Genomic DNA, 23,160 nt, shown 5'->3' on the forward strand with positions numbered 1-23,160 from the left:
ACGATCCCTTGGGACAAATGTAACTATATGTAAAACAAATGTTTACCAATAGTCGATGATTATTAAATCAGTGTGCTCTAGTGATGTCATTAAATAATATCTATGTTCTGATAACTGAAAAACTTGTCTTGACTGAACTCGGGTCATTTTCTTTCAGGTAGACATATTTATATAACTGCTAAAACTTTATTTTCAATTTCAGTGAACTATGTCTTTTAAAAAAAAAAAAAACCACTATAAAATTATCATTTTAAAACCAAATGTTCATTTGTGCAATACTAATATTAAAGTGTTCAGATGATGAAATGGCAACTCATGCATAACCAGAAGTACTTAGCTTTGTTGAAAAAAAAACAAAAATCTTTTTGATGAATTGCTGGATCATATTTGCATTTTACTGATGAAAAGAAAGTTTTTTGTTTAACATCACTGGAGTATACATTGATTTATTAATCATCGGCTATTGGATGTCAAACATTTGGTAATTTTGACATAATATCGTCTTAGAGAGGAAACCCGCTACAGTTTTCCATTACCACAAAAGGCAGTACACTGTACTTAGTAATCATATGTGAAATATGTAAGAAGTTTGTTTGTTTTGTTTAACAACACCACTGGAGCACATTGATTAATTAATCATCGGTTATTGGATGTCAAACATATGGTTATTCTGACTCGTCATTTTTCCAAACGCAATAAGGGATCTTTTATATGCACTTTCCCACAGACAGGAAAGCACATACCACAGTGGTGTACTGGGTGGAATGAGAAAAAAAACTAATCAATTAAATGGATCCGCTGATGTAGTTCAATTCTGCAACACAAGCACCTCAGGCAAGCACTCAACCAACTGAGCTAAATCCCGCCCGCGAAACACATTAGAAATGAGTATTTCATGAAACCTCAGAACTGTGGCAATTTGCTGTAGTGTCTGACATGATTATTTCAACATTTTGCTGAGATCATGAGAGAAGAAACCTGTTTCTGTAACATAGGTTACACTTCTGGTCATCCATTCTGGGGCATAGGCCGTTGACTAGAGTTTTCCAGAGTTGTCTGTCCTGGGCTCTGGTTTCAAGCTGCCTCCAGGTGTATCCTGTCTTCTTGGTGTCCCCCTGGAGGTCCCTTCATCATGTGTTCTTTGGGCAGCCTCTTTTTCTTCTGCCTTGTTCTTGTTCCATGTCAGAGTCTGCCTGATGATATTCAATGCTGTCAACATCATTATACACAAACTATTTCTCAAGTTCTTAATCTCCAGCAAGTGGCCCAGTAGTAAAGCACTAGCTGGATGCGCAGTTGGTCTAGGATTGATCCCTGTCGGTCGGTGGGCCCACTGGGCTATTTCTCGTTCCAGCCAGTGTACCACGACTGGTATATCAAAGGCTGTAGTATGCATGTGTTGTCCTGTCTGTGGGATGGTGCATATATAAAATCCCTTGCTGCTAATGAAAAAAGGTAGCAGGTGACTATGTACATTTGTATATCTCAAATATCTCTCCCCGTCGGTGGGCTCATTAGGCTATTTCTCGTTCCAGCCAGTGCACCATGACTGGTATATCAAAGGCCGTAGTATGTACTACCCTGTCTGTGGGATGGTGCATATAAAAGATCCCTTGCTGCTAATCGAAAAGAGTAGTCCATGACATGATGACAGTGGGTTTCCTCTCTCAATATCTGTGTTGTCCTTAACCATATGTCTGACGCCATATAACCGTAAATAAAATGTGTTGAGTGCATCGTTAAATAAAACATTTCTTTTTTCAAATATCTCTCTGCCAACATGTGTTTGTTATGTTCCATAAATAAATACTGTTTAAACTACAATTAGCATGGAACCAAGTTATGTTGACTGTATTACTTTACTTTCAGGGGTGGATGGAGAGAACCGAGTTGTTTTATGGAGTTTATTTCAACAAGTCGTATACAGTGCCTGGAAAAAGCGAAGATGGGACATATAACATGAGTTTGGCGTATATGCTGGCAACGTGGATCTGTTTTCTGATCAGTTTTATGCTGATTGTTAAAAAGTAAGAACTAGAATGTGCTACAGTATTTTAATGTGTTGATTTTATTAAATTTTTTACCAAGAATAATTAATAGTGTTAATCTTCCATCAAAATTAATTAATAGTGTTAGTTTTTCAACAAGATCATTTGATAGTGTTAGTACAAGATCATATTTCAAAACTCTTTACTTAAGTTTACTTAACTTGGACAAAAGTCCAGATATGATTTTTAATGTCAGTGGTACTCAGTATTAAAATAAAAATTTGATATTGGATTAGCTGAATCCCCTCACTATAGAACTATGTGATAAAAATATTTTTTGAAAATAATCACTGCATTAAGAATGGCTGCCTGTAGTCAATCTTAATTCCGTGGGGCGAGACATAGCCCAGTAGTAAAGTGCTCGCTTGATGTGTAGTTGGTTTGGGATCGATCCCCATCGGTGGGCCAGTTGGGCTATTTCTCACTCCAGCCAGTGCACCACGACTGGTACATCAAAGGCCGTGGTATGTGCTATCCTGTCTATGGGATGGTACATATAAAAGATCCCTTGCTGCTAATCGAAAAGAGTAGCCCATGAAGTAACAACAGCAGGTTTCCTCCCTCAAAATCTGTGTGGTTCTTAACCATATGTCTGACGCCATATGACTGTAAATAAAAATTTCTTTCTTTCTTTCTTTCCTTCAATCTTAATCTCATTCCAAATAGTAAATGTAACTGGACACTTATCTATAATGCTTCTTTGAATCTGTTTATTGTATCTATGAAGATGCAGTCATTGGTGCACTCGTGTAGAGATGATTTAATGTGAACGTCTTTCAGACTTTGATGAGCCATAAATATTAATAATATCTAATAGAGGTGGATTTGTTTTCTGTCATCCATTGAGAAAACATCCTAATCAAAATGATTAACACACCTTTATGTGTTTGTAGTCACTTTCTTTCATCACATTTTAAGAAATAGTTGTAGTTTGTGTTAGAGCTGGCCCCATGCTTATAATAACATCTTGAGACATAACAACATGGCAGTGCCTACAAACTACATAACAGCATTTTGGGGATAACTACGTTTGTGACATTAATGCTGGCTTTACTGTCACAGATTGAGTTTTACCAGTGATAAATATAAAAGATCCCTTGCTACTACAGAGATACCTCTCAAAACCCTGGCCCTCTGTAAACCAGAATTCCCTCAAAACCAGACTTTTTTCGTGGCCTCTTTTAAAATATCTGTACAGAAGAGAACCTTTCTAAACCAGATACCTCTTAAAACCAGACTTTTTACTTGGTCCTGAGTGTGTCCAGTTTAGAGGAGTTTCAATGTAATAAACAAATTGTAGCAGGTTTCCTCTGGAGATTACATCAGCATTATCAAATATTTGACTCCAGTAACTGATGATTAATTAATCAATATATTCTAGTTTTGTTGTCAAACAAAACAAAGTTTTTAAAGACATGTCTTGTGATTTCAGTTCTGGTAAGAGTGTCAAGGAGGCAGTCACGGACCAAGAGAATACCACCACTATGTACTGTAACAAGGTGTTCGGGGGCTGGGACTTCTGCATCAGTAACCCCAAGACGGCCACACAGAAACAAGCCAGTTTGGCACAGGAGTTGAAAGTATGATATCAATAATTCATCCATTTTGGAGAAAATGATGATCTAAAAAAGAAATCTAATTGATCCATGATTAAGAGGCCAACATTTATCAATATTTTCAATGCCTGTTATGTAACCCATTTTTGACTTACTATAATAGGGGCAGCCTTGAGTAAAACAGTGGTGTAGCGTGGGTTGCCAGCACCCGGGGCAAGGAATGTATTGCACCCACTAAACACTGGACCATTGGCAGTTTCCGAGTCCCTTCCAGAATTTTGCGCCCGGAGCAACGGCCCCGGTGGCCCCACCCACGCTACGCCACTGGAGTAAAATACATTATTTGAAGGCCTTGTGCTCCACAAAATACATTAAAAGATAGACTGTCTTTTTAAAGTGCAGTTTTAGCTTAATTTGTAGTATCTTTGCTTTTCTATACTTTCCACACTACTTTCTACAGGTTAAATAACAATACTGATTTTAAAATATAAAAAAAAAAAAAAAAAAAGTGAAATGTTGGACATTTTAACCAAATGCTTTTGCTTTATAATACTGGTTACTTTCCAGATGTAGTAACAAAATGACAAGAACAGATTAATTTTTTTTAATATTTTAACCAAAACATTAAAAAAAAGTTAATTCTTTACAGACATTGCAAACTGGTGACACTGAAACAAAGAATTTTTTTTATTAGGACATCACAAGCACATACTGTATTCCCCAAACATTTAGGTGTCAATGTTATACTTTTCACCTTTTTACTTACTCTTTCGTTGACGCTCGTTTTCAGGCTGACCTGAATGAATACCGCCGGAGAATACTAAATGCCGAAAAGACGCGATGCCAGAGATACAGACTGTATATGATTCGCCTCATCATCAACCTCTTCGTCCTGGCCATCCTTGGAGCTACGTTATATTTGGTGTACTGGACAACACAAACACTGTTAGACGTAAGTAGAAGAAGTTTGTTTTGTTTAACGACACGACTAGAGCACAATGATTTATTAATCATCGGCTATTGGGTGTCAAACATATGGTCATTTTAAAACAGTCATAGAGAGGAAACCTACCACCTTTTTCCGTTAGTAGCAAAGGATCTTTTATGTGTACCATCCCACAGATAGGATAGCACATACCACAGCCTTTGATATGCTAATCCTGGTGCACTGGGATGTAAGTAAAAAAGCAGTCATCTAGTACATGTATAATGTAACTGTAAATAAGCATTTTCATTGTCTTTTTTTCTGTCCCTTCTCTCATTTTTCTTTCTTTTTAAAATTGAGATTAATGGTGAAACTGTGGTATTTCCATTTTGGACCTAACTGTTGAAATAATCATGTGTTAGACACCAAATTGCTGTTTTAAAAAATGTAAATGTGCTGATGTGTCATTCATTTTTCCCCCCTATAGATAGCTGTAGGCTAGACTATTCTTAAGTGTCATTAAAGAAGCAGTCCTTTGGTTTTAGAATAATATATCTTTTACAATTGTGACTTATACATAAGGCATTTCTAACCTAAGGCAGAACATGCTTTTTGTTTACACAATTTGTTTCTCCCTCAGGATGGAATTGTCTTATTTATACCAGTTAAAATAGTGAAAAATTCTTTTTCTTGCCTACATAACTACACCAGTACTTGAAAATATAATATCTGTATTGAATGAATGAATGAATGTTTAACGACACTGCAACATGACAAATATACTGGCTACTGGGTGTGAAAAGAAGATGAAAGTAAAAGTTAGTTTTGTTTATCGACACCACTAGAGCACATTGATTGTTTTAATCATCTACTATTGGATGTCATACATTTGGAAAAGCACTACATTTTTCCTTTAGTAGCAAGGGATCTTTTATATGCACAATCCCGCAGACAGGATAACACATACCACGACCTTTGGTATACCAGTCATGGCACACTGGCTGGAAAACAAAAAATAGCCCAATGGGCCCACCAACAATAATCAATCCCAGACTGACTTTACTAGTGGGCTATATCCTGCCCCAAAACGAAGATGAGTTTATGAAATAATGACAGATTCAAGCTTTATGGACTGTATGAGAGTTAATGTCTACATTCATTAATTCATTACAGATGTTCTACAGTGAAACCTCTGAAAACTGGGCCCTCTGTCTGTGGGATGGTGCATATAAAAGATCCCTTGCTGCTAATTGAAAAGAATAGCCCATGAAGTGGTGACAGCGGGTTTCCTCTCTCAATATCTGTGTGGTTCTTGACCATATGTCCAACGCCATATAACAATAAATAAAATGTGTTGAGTGTGTCGTTAAATAAAACATTTCCTTCCTTCTTTTACCACACACTGCAGCCCCAGACCTAGCTTTGGTTTGTTTTGGTCCGTAGAGTTAATTTTGCCTTTTGTTTTGTTTGCGACAGCTTCGGAAGCAAAACCTGAGTGAGATTGTAGACTTGATTGTGGAGTACCTTCCGTCCTTGACTGTGACCTTCCTCAACTTCGTCATCCCGCTCATGTTCTCCAAGGTCGTCATAGCAGAGCAGTACAGTCCAAGCTTTGAACTGAAGCTAACTCTGTTCAGGTTAATTTCTTCTTTTTTTGGGTGGTCTAGGGTTTGTAATGGTTAATTGTATAATATTTCAGGTTAGTTTAATTTGATTGTGGTCTGGAGTGGTTTAATAGTGATAAAATTGCCTTCACTGCTATTATTCATAACTTCCAATTGGTCAGGGTGATGTCACGTGTTTCCATTTTTTATCATATTGCACTGCTCTTTGATTTTATAAACCAGTAAGTCATGATGTTGTACTCTTGATCAAAACTCCTTTCATGGATTTACTTATCATTAAGAATCATACATCATACTCTGCGGCAGCCTTATGTAATGTTTCGAATAAGATGTGACATCATTTGTAAATCGTATATGACGTCAGTAAATAAAAGGCGCTAAATGCAATCAAAATAAAAAGGGAATTCCCAATTTAAAAGTTCTGGTCCCGATCGCACGGTTTCAAAATGTCTTTATCACTATAGTAAGATTGAATAGGTATGTAAAAAATAGAGATTATTATACAAGCTTGTGTGTGGTATTGATTTTACGAAACAAATGTCAGGATTTTTATATTGTCCGGGCAAGTTTCGTAAATCAGTACGACTCACACACAAGTGTTATAATAAAAAAAATTCTGAATGAAAAAGACCACAACTAAAAGGAGATGACAAAATGACGTCGTATTTCACATCCACAGTCTGAGTTAGGATTGGTGAAGCAACGTCGCTTCCCCAAATTAGGTCATTACACTTGTTATTACATGTGTGCTTCATATGGCTTTTAATAACTCGGTTATGTTGAACCGTGTGTATAATAATATTGTTATCTTTGCTCCACAAGACTTATCACAATGCAATAATTGTTTAATATTTCTTGTGTTGTTACAGGACTGTATTGCTGCGACTGGCTTCTCTGGGAGTTCTGGCCATCTCTCTGTACATCCAGCTGTTGTCATCGAAGGAGATGAAGTGCGACGTGAAAACACAGACCTGCTGTGGTAACACACAGTGGGTGGAACGCAGCAGCACACAGACAAAAGGAACTATAAAGGTACGCTACACAACAGTACACCTGATGCACATTTTGGGTGGGTTTTTTCATCCCACTGCCCCCTTTCCTTTCTCTCCTTAAAATTCCATCTCATTTCTTCACGATCTGGCAATCCTATCTTTCAACTTCTTTTGCTGTCCACCTCCACATCCCAGTCCTGTGCGGTTGGTCTAGGATCGATCTGTGATGGTGGGGCCTTTGGACTATTTCACGTTCCAGCCGGTGCTCCACAACTGGTGCAACTATCCTGTCTGGGGACGTGGGACGTAGCCAAGTGGTAAAGTGCTTGATTGATTCATCATTAGTCTAGGATCGATCCCCGACAGGTGGCTCAATGGGATATTTCTTGTTTCAGCCAATGCACCATGACTGGTATCCCATCTGTGAGATGGTACATATAAAAGACCCCTTGCTACTAATGGAAAAATGTAGATTGTTTCCTCTCTAAGACTATATATCAAAATTACCAAATGTTTGACATCCAATAGCCGATGATTAATAAATCAATGTTCTCTAGTGGTGTTGTTAAACAAAACAAAATTTAACTTTATCTAGACAACAATGCCAGAGACTGGGTGTTTGATGGACATGCCTGAACCTTCATTGGTAATAGGCATAGAGTTTATATGTACACAGCAAACAACCATAACAAAACATTGTGTTTCTTGAGGGTTACACAGTTAATATTAACTAGAGAGTGCAGTAATCTTAAAATGTGAGGTCACATTAGGAGAATAAGACTATTAATCACACTTATATTCAGACAAAATTCAAAGTTTATTTGTTTCTGTGGACCCCCTTTTCCCTCTGCAAAAAGATGAAACATTCTGAGAAATATGTGATTGGCAACATATGTTTTTTGTAAGTGCTTTATTAATAACTTGTGACACCCAATAGCTGATATGTAGTTTTGTGCTGGGGTGTCATTAAACATTCATTCATTCATTCATTCATTCATTCATTTAATAACATTAATAAAAGTACATACTGTTATAAATAATAAATATAACATGCCATCTCGCAGACGGCTTCTAATGGTAGACGGTAATGATCAGATGATGGTTGCTTAAGTTGACTGGATCAGTAAGTTCTAATTATGTGAAATGTTTGTAATGGGATGGATAACCTCAAAGTGTTCTTTTTCTGACATGAGCAGTGATTTAATTTTTGCATGCAAATCATACAGAGAAAGTTTTTATCTGAATTCTTTGAGTTGCATTTTTTTCTTTCAATAATTTGTTTAATTATACCTCATTATGTTACAGTGCTGGGAAACATACGTTGGACAGCAGTTTTACAAGCTGGCGTTGGTGGATTTTGTGGCTGTGCTTATGCTGACATTTTTCGAGTTCATTAGAAAGTAAGCATTTAAAAAAAAACATGGATGTTGTGGCATAGAGAAACATGGGTGCTGTGAAGAAATGTAAATAGAAGAATCACTGACCTGTAATACAGAATTAATAAGTTTATAATCTGGGTAAATAAAACACCATTAAAGTCAGTTTACAAAACATATATTAAACAGCTGGGGCCAAAGGGACATTCCTGAGTTTGCTGCATTGTAAAATGTTTCCGACTAATAAAATATTTCTACAATTAAAATTACATACTAAATATATTTTCTTGTTTAGAATATCAGTGTTTGTATATCCAGTGTGTTTCTGGTCATCTTAATATTTGTCATAAGCCCAAACTGGATTTTGTCTTCAAATAATTTCATACGTACTAAAAAAATATATTTTAGGAAAGAAAATGAAATTTACGCTAGTACAAATATTCGAATGATCAGAAACGTTCAATATACAGCCACTAATATGTTATGCAGTAAAATATATTTGATATGTAATTACAATCGTTAAAAAGTCTCTGTTAGTTGATAACATCTTAAAAATTGCAGCAAACTCAGGAATGTGCCTTTAAGCATTGTTAATGTATGTATTTACCTGCATGTAAGACATAAACAGGTGTTTAAGCATTGTTAATGTATGTATTTACCTGCATGTAAGACATAAACAGGTTTTGTAAATTCAGCCCTATTTGTTTAACTGCAGACAGTACAAGGTATGTTAGTTTAGTTAAAATTATAAATTGTGTATTTCATTAACTGGATAATCTGCATATCACTTTGGCAGTAGATTATGGTCACCCAAAACTGCAATGAAAGAAGTAGACAGATGAAAATAAAATTAAATCTTGTAAATTAATAATTAAACAAAAATTGTTGTTTTTCTGATGAGTTTGGGATAGACGTATTAATTAATATATACATAAAGTTTGGAATTATGGACTTTAAAAAATTCTCCTTGATTGTTTTCCCCACAACTAATTCCATTGGTTACATATAGTAAATTTATACAGCATAGTATAATGTCAATTTGGTGGGTCTTTTGTTTATTATTGCCATTTGATCATGCAGTCCTAGTTATTTTCTTTCTTTTTTTTTCAGATTATTATATGACAAGTTCCAGGAGAAATCTAAGTTGGTCAAAATGTTTGGTCAGCAAGAATTTGAGCTTCCAACAAATGTTCTCGACATAGTATACTCTCAAACAATTTGTTGGTGAGTATAATGTTTCTATTACACAGTTTGGTTGAGATATAGTAATACTTCCTTTTCTGTTTTGAGTTGAAATTTTTTATTCTTCATCTGCTAATTCAAGTCTACTTAAACATCTTAACCTGAGAACCCTCAAGGGTGGGGGTCGGGAGCAACTCCTATACTTTTCTTCATCTGGAACTGAATGCAATGTCATGTAGTGTGTGGCTTATTTCTTTTGTTTTAGGTAGAAAGTTAAACTTTTTTTTCTGCTTTAATTGCTGTTAATAGGCTGTTGCTTGTATGCTCAGCTATATGTATTAACACTATGGGAAGATACCTTATCATACCTACCCAATTTTTGCAAATGTATCCCTTTGCATTGTCCACTAATCCTCTCAGCACACCCCCAGAAAAGGGTAACATACATTTAAAAAAAAAAAAAAACTTTTAATAAATATTTATAGATAAAAAAATAAATGCAGTTTTCATTTGTCACATTTGTTTTTTTAGGCACCATAGTTTTTTTTCTGAAATAATTGTATACTGAAAAATGTCCAAATCGTAGTTATTTCGCTTTTAATTCTTATTGTTATTATTCAACTGAAAACAACAAAAAATGTTTAGATGACAAGTACTAAATATTTTCCCAGCGAAATAGTGTTGCAAATATGCTTGCTAATATTGTTTATTTCGTTGTAGGTTTGGCAGTTGTAAATATGCTTGCTAACATTGTTTATTTTGTTGTAGGCTTGGCATGTTTTTCTCGCCTCTAATTCCTGCCATCACCTTGATAAAAGTGTTCATTATTTTCTACCTGAAAAAGGTAAGTTGCTTTTGATTGAGGTTTCATTGGCAAAAACATATTGTGTGTATTCTAATTTTCTATTCCCATAATTATACAAATTTTTATATCGGGTGAGATTTTTGGCTGGTGTAAGGAAGGAAGGAATTGCTTTATTTAACAACGCACTCAACATATTTTATTTATGGTTATATGGTGTCAGAAGACCAAATTTAATTCACAACTAGCGTAGTAATGTCTGTATTTCATACCAAGTTGTAATGTGGGATTGAATGTCTAGTGTTGACTGTGCTGTCTATATGTTCCCAGTCAATTTCTTACAATATGAATTGATTTTTAATGCAGTAATTATTTCTTGTTGCTATCTGTGTGATCCTTTTTATTTCTTTCCATCAGTATATTTTGAACCATATGAATACTGATAGGAACCATTTCTCATTTGGGTGCAGTTTTTGGGTAGGGTGTCTTAGATCTTAAAATAGAATTTGTTTTCCATGATTCTGATTTAGGGAATTTATTTGAACTTTGGCATGAACATTAACAATAAAACATTATCAAGGTCCATCTCAGCTTCATTCTTGATAGAATAATAATTCATAGCTTTTAAAGTCATTGGGTATTTTGGGATCATATATGTTATTTAAATATTTCAGTGATATGTACAACAACAGTTAATCATTGACTTGTTATTTACAGTTTTCAGTATTAAAGAACTGTACTCCACCAGTGCGACCTTACCGAGCGTCACGGTCAAACTCATTCTTCATGACAATACTTCTTCTCTCCTTCATACTTTCTGTCATTCCTGTAGGCTATATATTTGGCAAGTAAGTGCTCCACTTCTTTGTACTTGTTGTTTGCTTAAGAATATTTTGTTTACTTTAATAATTAATTTTGTACCTTAAAGTCATAAAGTAGGCCCTACTGTTTATTTTAACACACCTAATGATGAAAAAAGGGCTGTGTTTTATTGCCATAGACTATTTAATTTTGTTGTGATTTTTTGGTGATATATTATCCCATTCATTGTGGGATATCTTTCCCAGGCATACTGTAGACAAATTCCATTGTGAAAAAGATCAAAGTTAAATATCAGTATAATTTGGTTAATAATATATATAATAATAAATTTAAAAAATTCAAAAATCAAATAAATACACTTCTTTAAAGAGCTTTAATTTAGTTTTTTTGTTTTGGCAAACTGAAACCTAAATTTGCCTTCAGATCTTCTTAGCAAATTTACAAAATTCCTAATAATGTTTTAAGTTCAGCTTAAACTCTGCTTGATGATTGTGTACTGTTGTCATAGGCTACTGCGGTATGTTACTGCAATTGACCATATGCTGTTGTCATGTTGTTATGTCTCTGTATAACCGTCTTACAGGTATACAGGTATATTAAATTTCAAATAATTATGGTTTTACTTGCAGTATCCAGCCATCACAGAGTTGTGGCCCTTTCCGAGTGTACAGCCAATCAGACTTTGTGTTCTTCGACATCGTGTCAAACACTGTGTCAACTTGGCCAGCCGTTGCTAGAGATATTTTCTTCTTCCTAGGAACTGTGGGATTCTTCATTCCAGCCATTATTCTTTTGCTGTAAGTAGAATGAAATTATTTTAAATAACACAGAAATATAGTAACCCTATGGCAAATTAACAATTATCTGTCCCAAGTGAATTAATGTTGTACATACGAGACTGTGGCAGGGGTGGGAGGGTGAAAAAAATCTGGAAAGCATTATAGAAACTTAAAGAAAATTCTCTTAACCGTTTAAGGAGTTTTAGACTATTAACTACGCAGTTGCCCCCCCCCCCCCCCCCCCCAAAGAAAAAATCCTAGCTACGGCCCTGTTTGGTGAGGGTTTCAAAACATTAATTCATGAGGGACAGATAATTTGTAATTCCTCATAATGAGGTGGTTATTCTCCTGTCACCCAATGTCACTTTGAACAGTTTTTGTTTTGCCTTTATAAAGTAAGAAGGTGAGATTGTTTGGAGGGTGGTGGCATCAACTTTTGTGTTAAACTTTAACATTAGTTTCACTTTTAGATCAGCATAATGGTGTTCTTTTTTGCAGCACAATTTTTACAGTTTAAAATAATACGATTGTGATTGCATTAGAATGTTATTATTTTTCTACACTGTTATAAAATGGTATATTTTTGTAAGCAGCGATTTTTTTTTTATAAAACACCTCAGTCAAACTTTTCCTGTAAATCTCATATCATATAATGTATGTTTAAGTGTCTTGTGAAGTGGAACACGTAATAAGTGAAATTAATAATAAATATGTTGATCTCATACAGGTATGAGGATTTTAAGTTTTTTCAGTTTGTTGTGCAGTTTGTGTAATTCTGAGGAAACCATTGTGGGGGTAGGGGTAGGGGTGGGGATGATGGGTAGTCGTGTCATACTATACTGATGGAATGAAATAAAGGAATACGCGAGTAGTAACATCAAATGTTGACTACAACCAAAATCCTTATCCACAAGTATCAGGAAATTAACCGTGTTAGGGCCTACTGGACGTCAACCCCACAGTACTGACATGCAGTGCCACAATACATCTCTGTATTTTATACAGACTTAATTACTCCAGTAGTGAATTACATTTGCACTCAAATGCCATTTGTTCCCGTATTTCTTTCCATCGGTATATTTTGCTGCATGTGTTTGTTCCTTTTTCCTTTTGAGAGGTTTTGTAGCAAAACATTTTCATTGATCTATGCACACAGTGTTTGCTAAATAGGCATGTTCATCTTGATCTATTGGCTTAGGATTCTTGATAATGAGGAATAAATTAATGTTCTTTTTTGTTTTGTAGATTATGTATATACTATTTCTGGGCAGCTGGACAAGGGTATAAAAAGATGGAAGAGATTCTCAAAGAGCAACTTCGATTGGTAATTTAATATTTAATATTATACATGTATATTGAGATAAAGATGAATATTTAATATTATACATGTATGTAGAGATAAAGCTGAATATAAAACAATGTTTAAATACTGATGGTTTCTGATGTACAGATTTTGTCCTTACCAGGGTAATTTAATTTGGCATAACCAATTTACTCAATGATCAGTCCTAGAATTTTCAAAAATACAAACAAGGTTATGTAAATCTAAATAGGTTATGCAATTTTTGGGGCATAATACCCTTTTCAGGTTATTCAAATTTTGAATATTTAGTGGCCTGTTAATGATTTTTCCATCTGTTTTTATTATTACTACTACTAGTCCTAGCATTTTTAAAAATACAAACAAGGTTATGTAAATGTAAATAGGTTATGCAATTTTTGGGGGCATAAGCCCTTTTCAGATTATTCAATTTTTTTATATATATTAATAGACCTGTTAATGATCTTTCCATCTGTTTTTATTATTATTACCAGAAAAGTAAAGATTAGTCCTAGCATTTTCAAAAATACAAACAAGGTTATGTAAATCTGAATAGGTTATGCAATTTTTGGGGGCATAAGCCCTTTTCAGATTATTCACATTTGTTTTATATTTAGAGACCTATTGATGATCTTTCCATGTGTTTTTATTACCACAGGAAGGTAAAGATCGTCAGTTTCTGCTGATGCGTGTAAATGATGTCATACAAAAGGGAGAATTACAGACTGCCAAGAGATGACAGTTGTCAACAGAATCCACCACTTAGTTATCTACTTAATCATTTGTATCAGGCATTTTAATCATTTGTCAATCAAGACAACTTTAACTAATTGGATCCATTAACAGCAGGATATAGGACACCTAACCCTCTCTGTTCTGTCTGTAATGTGCAATGTTTTCTGTTTCTGAGAGTGAACACATTAAAATGGAGCAGCATGGTTTCAGACCTACATGTGAACAGTCATCTTCTATGAACATGTGAACAGTCATCTTCTATGAACATGTGAACAGTCATCTTCTATGAACGTCTGCTGAATGATACACTGCTAAAGGCCTGACCATTAACAGTCAAACCTGTCCATAAAGGCCACTCTGGGATCTTTAAAAAGCAGGTGGCCTTTATACAGAGGTAAAATACATGAAAATTCTGCAGAAGGAAGTGTTCTTTATGGTTCTATAAAGACTGTTCTAGAATTGATATCAAGCGATTTATAGTTGTTTTACAAAGACTGTTCTAGAATTGATATCAAGCGATTTATGATTGTTCTACAAAGAATGTTCTAGAATTGTTATCAAGTGATGGATGGGAGGCTTTGGGTTTTTTTACCATGCACAAGGCAGAAGCTCCACCAGACATAAAATAATTACGAGGGCCTTCTTCAGCTGCCCCCATCCCCATTTTATTAATTTTGGAAACAACCTTAAGGACATTTGTGTGGAGTATGGTCTTAAAAATGCTACTGTGTATTTAAACAGAAAAACACATCTTTGTGTTCTTTGAGACATGTGAGTTCTCTTGAGAAATGTGCTGGATCGACAACTACATTACGCAAAAATTCTGCTAAAAAAAAGAAAAAGACCGTAATCTGTGTAATTTGTGATATTCTAGAAATGGAAGAATCTTTTGAACACTGTTTCTGTCTTAAATAATTGTTTTATAGCTATTTTATGGCAAACTGTGTGGGCTGACAGTACTTTTACTCCATTAAATCGATGTTGGCAGATTATGTATGTTGACATTGACAGTCATCTGGCTTGAGATGTCCAAGCTATTCGGTATTTATGATATGCATGATACAAATGCTACAAGTGTGTTTGTCATAGGAATTGGGTAATTTTGTGATATGTGTGGTAAATGTTTATTTTACAATATGAATTCTGTATCAGAAACTGAATATAAACAGAACATAAACGAGAAATAATGACTTAAACATAATGTACTTCAAACTGAATGTGTTCCTAAAATAAGTGTGTTTCAAATCAAAACTATTTCAACTAAAATGTGTCTTGCAGATTGTGTCTGATATACAGTATGGTTCAAGCCATGTGTTTCCAAAGTGAAGGTGGTTTCACACATGTGGTTGTCAGTGAAAAATGTCTCTTGTTGTGTCGTAAAGTATTCTTGCAATATACTGCTGACATTTTAGCCTTATTAATATGCCAATTTGTATGATCCCTGTTCCATGAAATGTGCTTAGTGCTACAATTGAGATACTTGCCTGATATGGTAATCAAAACATTTCTTTTCAGTTGATGACTTGCACAATATGATCTTTGTAATTTAAAACAAAATTAACCAAATTTGACAGTATGAGGCCACACTGAATTACTCAAATGAAATTTTAAAGAAATAATGAAAAACTCAAGTGTTTGATGATTTTTAAGGAAGATACAAAGTCATTTGTGGAAATAAGCCCCAAAGCCATTTACACAAACTGTCATTTTTTTTTTTTTACCTTTATGTGATCTTGACCCTAAAAATGAATGGATATGTCTTACTGATTATTAGGTTTGATACTAAGCATTTGTGACAATGCATTCTACTTTCAGCTTAGAGCTATAGAGCAATTATTGCTCTAAAGTTTGTTTTGTTTAACGGCACCACTAGAGCACACTGATTTATTAATCATCAGCTATTGGATGTGAAATATTTGAAAAATTTTACATATATTCAAAGAAAGGAAACCTACTACATTTTTCCATTAGTAGCAAGGGATCTTTTATTCGCAACATCCCACAGACAGGGTAGCACATACCAGAGCCTTTGATATACCAGTCCTTATTGTTCTAAGATACATAACAAAAATAATACATCACCAGAAGTAGAAAATGTCATCATTAGCATTGATCACTTCATGGAACAGGGCTCTGCTTTCTTTAACTTCCTAAATAATTTCAGGTGTTTTTTTACAACTTATTTTATTACTCCATTGATTGGAAGCTGTGCCTTACTACATATTATATTTTAATATTTACTGAATACTAATTTTATGAATAGTTTGTGGTATTATTTTCACCATATTTTTTTATATTATATATTCCGAATCCTGTACTTTTGTAACTTTTAGCAAACTTTTTAAGATTCAGAAAGACCTTTCTAGATTCATTTCTGAGAACCTTCTGTAGATGTTGACCATTGTGTTGTATCACAAGAAGTTATATAAATCATTGTGTTGTACCACGATAAGTTATATAAATCATTGTGTTGTACCACGATAAGTTATATAAATCATTGTGTTGTACCATGATAAGTTATATAAATCATTGTGTTGTACCATGATAAGTTATAGAAATCATTGTGTTGTACCATAAGTTATAGAAATCATTGTGTTGTACCACGAGAAGTTATATAAATCATTGTGTTGTACCACGAGAAGTTATATAAATCATTGTGTTGTACCATGATAAGTTATATAAATCATTCTGTTGTACCATGATAAGTTATATAAATCATTGTGTTGTACCATGATAAGTTATATAAATAATTCTGTTGTACCATGATAAGTTATATAAATCATTGTGTTGTACCATGATAAGTTATATAAATCATTGTGTTGTACCATGAGAATTTATATAAATCATTGTGTTGTACCATGATAAGTTATATAAATCATTGTGTTGTACCATGATAAGTTATAGAAATCACCAGTCATTGTTGATATTCATAATTTCTCATTGATTACACATGTTTCAAAATGTGTCTATTACACCTACGTGTTTTTTGCTAGTATGCCAAACTTCTTTGTCAACAACTTTCTAAAACATTATCATATGGAATAATTATCAGATGGTTGCTAATTATTAGATATTTGATAAACACAGACCATTTGGTGTATTTAAGAGCAAACCTCCTAGTTGTGCTAATTATCAAGTATTTGCTGAATGAAAATCCCCACCCTGTTTGAATTATATATCCATAGCATATCTCCTAGTTGTGCTAATTATCAAGTCTTTGCTGAATGAAAATCCCCACCCTGTTTGAATTATATATCCATAGCATATCTCCTAGTTGTGCTAATTGTCAAGTCATCGCTAAACACATCCAAGTTGATGAATGTATCCATAGAAAAACTTCCTAGTTGTGCTACGTATCAAGTCTTTGCTAAACATCATCCCAGTTGGTGAATATATCCATAGCAGACCTCCTAGTTGTGCTACTTATCAAGTCTTTGCTAAACACATCCCAGTTGGTGAATATATCCATAGCAGACCTCCTAGTTGTGCTGATTATCAAGTCTTTGCTAAACACATCCCAGTTGGTGTATATATCCATAGCAGACCTCCTAGTTGTGCTACTTATCAAGTCTTTGCTAAACATCATCCCAGTAGGTGATTATATCCATAGCAGACCTCCTAGTTGTGCTAATTATCAAGTCTTTGCTAAACATCATCCCAGTTGGTGATTATATCCATAGCAGACCTCCTAGTTGTGCTACTTATCAAGTCTTTGCTAAACATCATCCCAGTTGGTGAATATATCCATAGCAGACCTCCTAGTTGTGCTACTTATCAAGTCTTTGCTAAACATCATCCCAGTTGGTGAATATATCCATAGCAGACCTCCTAGTTGTGCTACTTATCAAGTCTTTGCTAAACATCATCCCAGTTGGTGAATATATCCATAGCAGACCTCCTAGTTGTGCTACTTATCAAGTCTTTGCTAAGCACATCCCAGTTGGTGTATATATCCATAGCAGACCTCCTAGTTGTGCTACTTATCAAGTCTGCTAAACATCATCCCAGTTGGTGAATATATCCATAGCAGACCTCCTAGTTGTGCTACTTATCAAGTCTTTGCTAAACACATCCCAGTTGGTGAATATATCCATAGCAGACCTCCTAGTTGTGCTACTTATCAAGTCTTTGCTAAACACATCCCAGTTGGTGAATATATCCATAGCAGACCTCCTAGTTGTGCTACTTATCAAGTCTTTGCTAAACATCATCCCAGTTGGTGAATATATCCATAGCAGACCTCCTAGTTGTGCTACTTATCAAGTCTTTGCTAAACATCATCCCAGTTGGTGAATATATCCATAGCAGACCTCCTAGTTGTGCTACTTATCAAGTCTTTGCTAAACACATCCCAGTTGGTGTATATATCCATAGCAGACCTCCTAGTTGTGCTACTTATCAAGTCTGCTAAACATCATCCCAGTTGGTGAATATATCCATAGCAGACCTCCTAGTTGTGCTACTTATCAAGTCTTTGCTAAACACATCCCAGTTGGTGAATATATCCATAGCAGACCTCCTAGTTGTGCTACTTATCAAGTCTTTGCTAAACATCATCCCAGTTGGTGAATATATCCGTAGCAGACCTCCTAGTTGTGCTACTTATCAAGTCTTTGCTAAACATCATCCCAGTTGGTGAATATATCCATAGCAGACCTCCTAGTTGTGCTACTTATCAAGTCTTTGCTAAACATCATCCCAGTTGGTGAATATATCTGTAGCAGACCTCCTAGTTGTGCTACTTATCAAGTCTTTGCTAAACATCATCCCAGTTGGTGAATATATCCGTAGCAGACCTCCTAGTTGTGCTACTTATCAAGTCTTTGCTAAACACATCCCAGTTGGTGAATATATCCATAGCAGACCTCCTAGTTGTGCTACTTATCAAGTCTTTGCTAAACATCATCCCAGTTGGTGAATATATCCATAGCAGACCTCCTAGTTGTGCTACTTATCAAGTCTTTGCTAAACATCATCCCAGTTGGTGAATATATCCGTAGCAGACCTCCTAGTTGTGCTACTTATCAAGTCTTTGCTAAACATCATCCCAGTTGGTGAATATATCCATAGCAGACCTCCTAGTTGTGCTACTTATCAAGTCTTTGCTAAACACATCCCAGTTGGTGTATATATCCGTAGCAGACCTCCTAGTTGTGCTACTTATCAAGTCTGCTAAACATCATCCCAGTTGGTGAATATATCCATAGCAGACCTCCTAGTTGTGCTACTTATCAAGTCTTTGCTAAACACATCCCAGTTGGTGAATATATCCATAGCAGACCTCCTAGTTGTGCTACTTATCAAGTCTTTGCTAAACATCATCCCAGTTGGTGAATATATCCGTAGCAGACCTCCTAGTTGTGCTACTTATCAAGTCTTTGCTAAACATCATCCCAGTTGGTGAATATATCCATAGCAGACCTCCTAGTTGTGCTACTTATCAAGTCTTTGCTAAGCACATCCCAGTTGGTGTATATATCCGTAGCAGACCTCCTAGTTGTGCTACTTATCAAGTCTGCTAAACATCATCCCAGTTGGTGAATATATCCATAGCAGACCTCCTAGTTGTGCTACTTATCAAGTCTTTGCTAAACACATCCCAGTTGGTGAATATATCCATAGCAGACCTCCTAGTTGTGCTACTTATCAAGTCTTTGCTAAACATCATCCCAGTTGGTGAATATATCCGTAGCAGACCTCCTAGTTGTGCTACTTATCAAGTCTTTGCTAAACATCATCCCAGTTGGTGAATATATCCATAGCAGACCTCCTAGTTGTGCTACTTATCAAGTCTTTGCTAAGACATCCCAGTTGGTGTATATATCCATAGCAGACCTCCTAGTTGTGCTACTTATCAAGTCTGCTAAACATCATCCCAGTTGGTGAATATATCCATAGCAGACCTCCTAGTTGTGCTACTTATCAAGTCTTTGCTAAACACATCCCAGTTGGTGAATATATCCATAGCAGACCTCCTAGTTGTGCTACTTATCAAGTCTTTGCTAAACATCATCCCAGTTGGTGAATATATCCGTAGCAGACCTCCTAGTTGTGCTACTTATCAAGTCTTTGCTAAACATCATCCCAGTTGGTGAATATATCCGTAGCAGACCTCCTAGTTGTGCTACTTATCAAGTCTTTGCTAAACACATCCCAGTTGGTGTATATATCCGTAGCAGACCTCCTAGTTGTGCTACTTATCAAGTCTGCTAAACATCATCCCAGTTGGTGAATATATCCATAGCAGACCTCCTAGTTGTGCTACTTATCAAGTCTTTGCTAAACACATCCCAGTTGGTGAATATATCCCAGACCTCCTAGTTGTGCTACTTATCAAGTCTTTGCTAAACATCATCCCAGTTGGTGAATATATCCGTAGCAGACCTCCTAGTTGTGCTACTTATCAAGTCTTTGCTAAACATCATCCCAGTTGGTGAATATATCCTTAGCAGACCTCCTAGTTGTGCTACTTATCAAGTCTTTGCTAAACATCATCCCAGTTGGTGAATATATCCGTAGCAGACCTCCTAGTTGTGCTACTTATCAAGTCTTTGCTAAACATCATCCCAGTTGGTGAATATATCCCTAGCAGACCTCCTAGTTGTGCTACTTATCAAGTCTTTGCTAAACACATCCCAGTTGGTGAATATATCCCTAGCAGACCTCCTAGTTGTGCTACTTATCAAGTCTTTGCTAAACATCATCCCAGTTGGTGAATATATCCGTAGCAGACCTCCTAGTTGTGCTACTTATCAAGTCTTTGCTAAACATCATCCCAGTTGGTGAATATATCCATAGCAGACCTCCTAGTTGTGCTACTTATCAAGTCTTTGCTAAGCACATCCCAGTTGGTGTATATATCTGTAGCAGACCTCCTAGTTGTGCTACTTATCAAGTCTTTGCTAAGCATCATCCCAGTTGGTGAATATATCCATAGCAGACCTCCTAGTTGTGCTACTTATCAAGTCTTTGCTAAGCATCATCCCAGTTGGTGAATATATCCATAGCAGACCTCCTAGTTGTGCTACTTATCAAGTCTTTGCTAAACACATCCAGTTGGTGAATATATCCATAGTAGACCTAGTTGTGCTACTTATCAAGTCTTTGCTAAACACATCCCAGTTTGTGAATATATCCATAGCAGACCTCCTAGTTGTGCTAATTATCAAGTCCTTTCTAAACACACCATCATTTGGTGTGTATATAAAGGCTGGTTGTACTAATGGAAAAACCTTGTTTCAAGAACATTCTCCATAACATGTTTTATCAAAATCAGCGGTATGTCACTGCTATTCTGTTCCTTGCTATTTGTCAGTAGGAGTAGTCTGTATTCTGAAGTAGGTCTCCTTTTTAAGACTTAATTAATTAAAATAGATGCTAAAGTAAACCTATGCATCAGATCCATATCAAGAACACTGTGCTTTGATCTTAATTGAACATAAGTTTTAGAATATTTCAGATGCATTTTGTTGGTTGCAATTTTGTAAAACTGTTGTAGGTATAACAAACAATCCACCACTAATGATTTCAACTGATTTCTGTTATACTATCACAGGGCACAATATTTTATTGCTAAACATTGGTCATTTCGCTTGTCGGTTATGCAATTTTAAATTCATATGAACTGCTAGTTGGTTACATGGTGAACCTTTACATTCTACAGTTAAAAGTTACACACTTCATTCAGGATCATAAGAACTTTATTTCCTATGCAAATAGAATTTGTGTAACCAATCAATGAGTTACCTAGATGAAAATCATGTGTACCAGTTGCCTAAGATTTTGAAATATTGTTCCCTGATTTCATTTAAAACAAAAAGCAAAACCCATTTCATATGTGATAGTTTATGTATATATTTGAATGTTTGTATATATCTTTACCATTATTTTAAAATGTTATGAAATGAAAGTATTTTTTATGAAATTAATATCAGTTAATAACATCGGTGGTGTTCATGTTGTATTTCAGGATCATAACAGCAATATCTTGATTATTTGTTACACAAATAAAACAAAACAATGAAACCACATTTGTTTGTTATTTTTGCTTTGTCAGTTTTAATATTAAAATGGTTTGTGTTTGAAATTGATGGAGGTTCCCATTGCTTTTGATTACCATCAACAATATTTGAATGGATTTCTATTAAATATGGTTTGGATATTTATTTGCAAATGTCTCTAAATCAAAACATTTTAACTTTTAAAGATGATTAAGTCAAAGATGCCATGCTTACCTTAATTGGTTCTTCTTTGGCAATTTTAATGTTTTACAAGGAATTGCTGAATGTACATTTTAAAGGTGCAATCTCAAAATTGCATAAGGAAGAAGGAAATGAAGGAAATGTTTTATTTAATGATGCACTCAACACATTTTATTTACTGTTATATGGCATCAGACATATGGTTAAGGACCACACAGATATTGAGAGAGGAAACCCACTGTCACCACATCATGGGCTACTCTTTCGATTAGCTGCAAGGGATCTTTTATATGCACCGTCCCACAGACAGGGTAGTACATACCACAGCCTTTGATATACCAGTCGTGGTGCACTGGCTGGAGCGAGAAATAGCCCAAAGGGGATCGATCCCAGACCGGCTGTGCATCAAGCGAGCGCTTTTACCACTAGGCTACATCCCGCCCCATCAAAATTGCATAAAGGCATCTCTCTTCCAAATTATTTATTTACATTTGCTTTGAAATGCAAACAATATACATTCAATAATTTGCTCATAAAAAATAACAACCAAATTAAAAAATGTATTACCGAATCTTTTAGAGGATGACTGAATTAAGTGGATATCTTCAGTTGTGGTTAATAATGATGTTGCTAGCAAGCTTGCAGGTTTTGTGTAACTCGCCTGTCCAACAGTTGATGATTAACATAAATCAGAGGCCTAATATTAGGTATTAGTTACAACATGAGAAGACAGGAATCTAGTTGTACAGAATGTGACTATTTATACTGCAAGCACAGTACAATTTGGATATTCCTG

General features: G+C 35.3%; 1 protein-coding gene and 1 long non-coding RNA gene across 5 annotated transcripts in view; one reads left to right on the forward strand and one right to left on the reverse strand.

Annotated features, from left to right (window-relative positions):
- Positions 1–18,328, forward strand: part of LOC121379053 (transmembrane channel-like protein 7) — an 87,335-nt gene extending 69,007 nt beyond the window's left edge. For all 4 annotated transcript variants that reach the window (XM_041507504.1, XM_041507503.1, XM_041507505.1 and 1 more), the window contains 12 exons: positions 1,870–2,027; positions 3,481–3,628; positions 4,395–4,556; positions 6,006–6,166; positions 7,024–7,186; positions 8,452–8,546; positions 9,633–9,746; positions 10,473–10,548; positions 11,224–11,354; positions 11,958–12,125; positions 13,353–13,431; positions 14,087–18,328. In XM_041507504.1, the coding sequence (XP_041363438.1) occupies positions 1,870–2,027; positions 3,481–3,628; positions 4,395–4,556; positions 6,006–6,166; positions 7,024–7,186; positions 8,452–8,546; positions 9,633–9,746; positions 10,473–10,548; positions 11,224–11,354; positions 11,958–12,125; positions 13,353–13,431; positions 14,087–14,167 (1,536 nt within the window). In that variant the 3' untranslated portion in view covers positions 14,168–18,328. The remainder of the gene's footprint in view (positions 1–1,869; positions 2,028–3,480; positions 3,629–4,394; positions 4,557–6,005; positions 6,167–7,023; positions 7,187–8,451; positions 8,547–9,632; positions 9,747–10,472; positions 10,549–11,223; positions 11,355–11,957; positions 12,126–13,352; positions 13,432–14,086) is intronic.
- A 1,700-nt stretch (positions 18,329–20,028) lies between these two features.
- On the reverse strand, positions 20,029–22,187 carry LOC121379054. Its single transcript, XR_005958801.1, has 2 exons — positions 20,478–22,187; positions 20,029–20,412 (listed from the first exon to the last, which is right to left on the reverse strand). It is a non-coding gene; the product is annotated as an uncharacterized LOC121379054 (long non-coding RNA).
- Between the last annotated feature and the right edge of the window lie 973 nt (positions 22,188–23,160).

The sequence above is a fragment of the Gigantopelta aegis genome, chromosome 8 (genome assembly GCF_016097555.1).
Source record: "Gigantopelta aegis isolate Gae_Host chromosome 8, Gae_host_genome, whole genome shotgun sequence".
In the NCBI taxonomy this organism is placed as follows: Eukaryota; Metazoa; Mollusca; class Gastropoda; order Neomphalida; family Peltospiridae; genus Gigantopelta; species Gigantopelta aegis.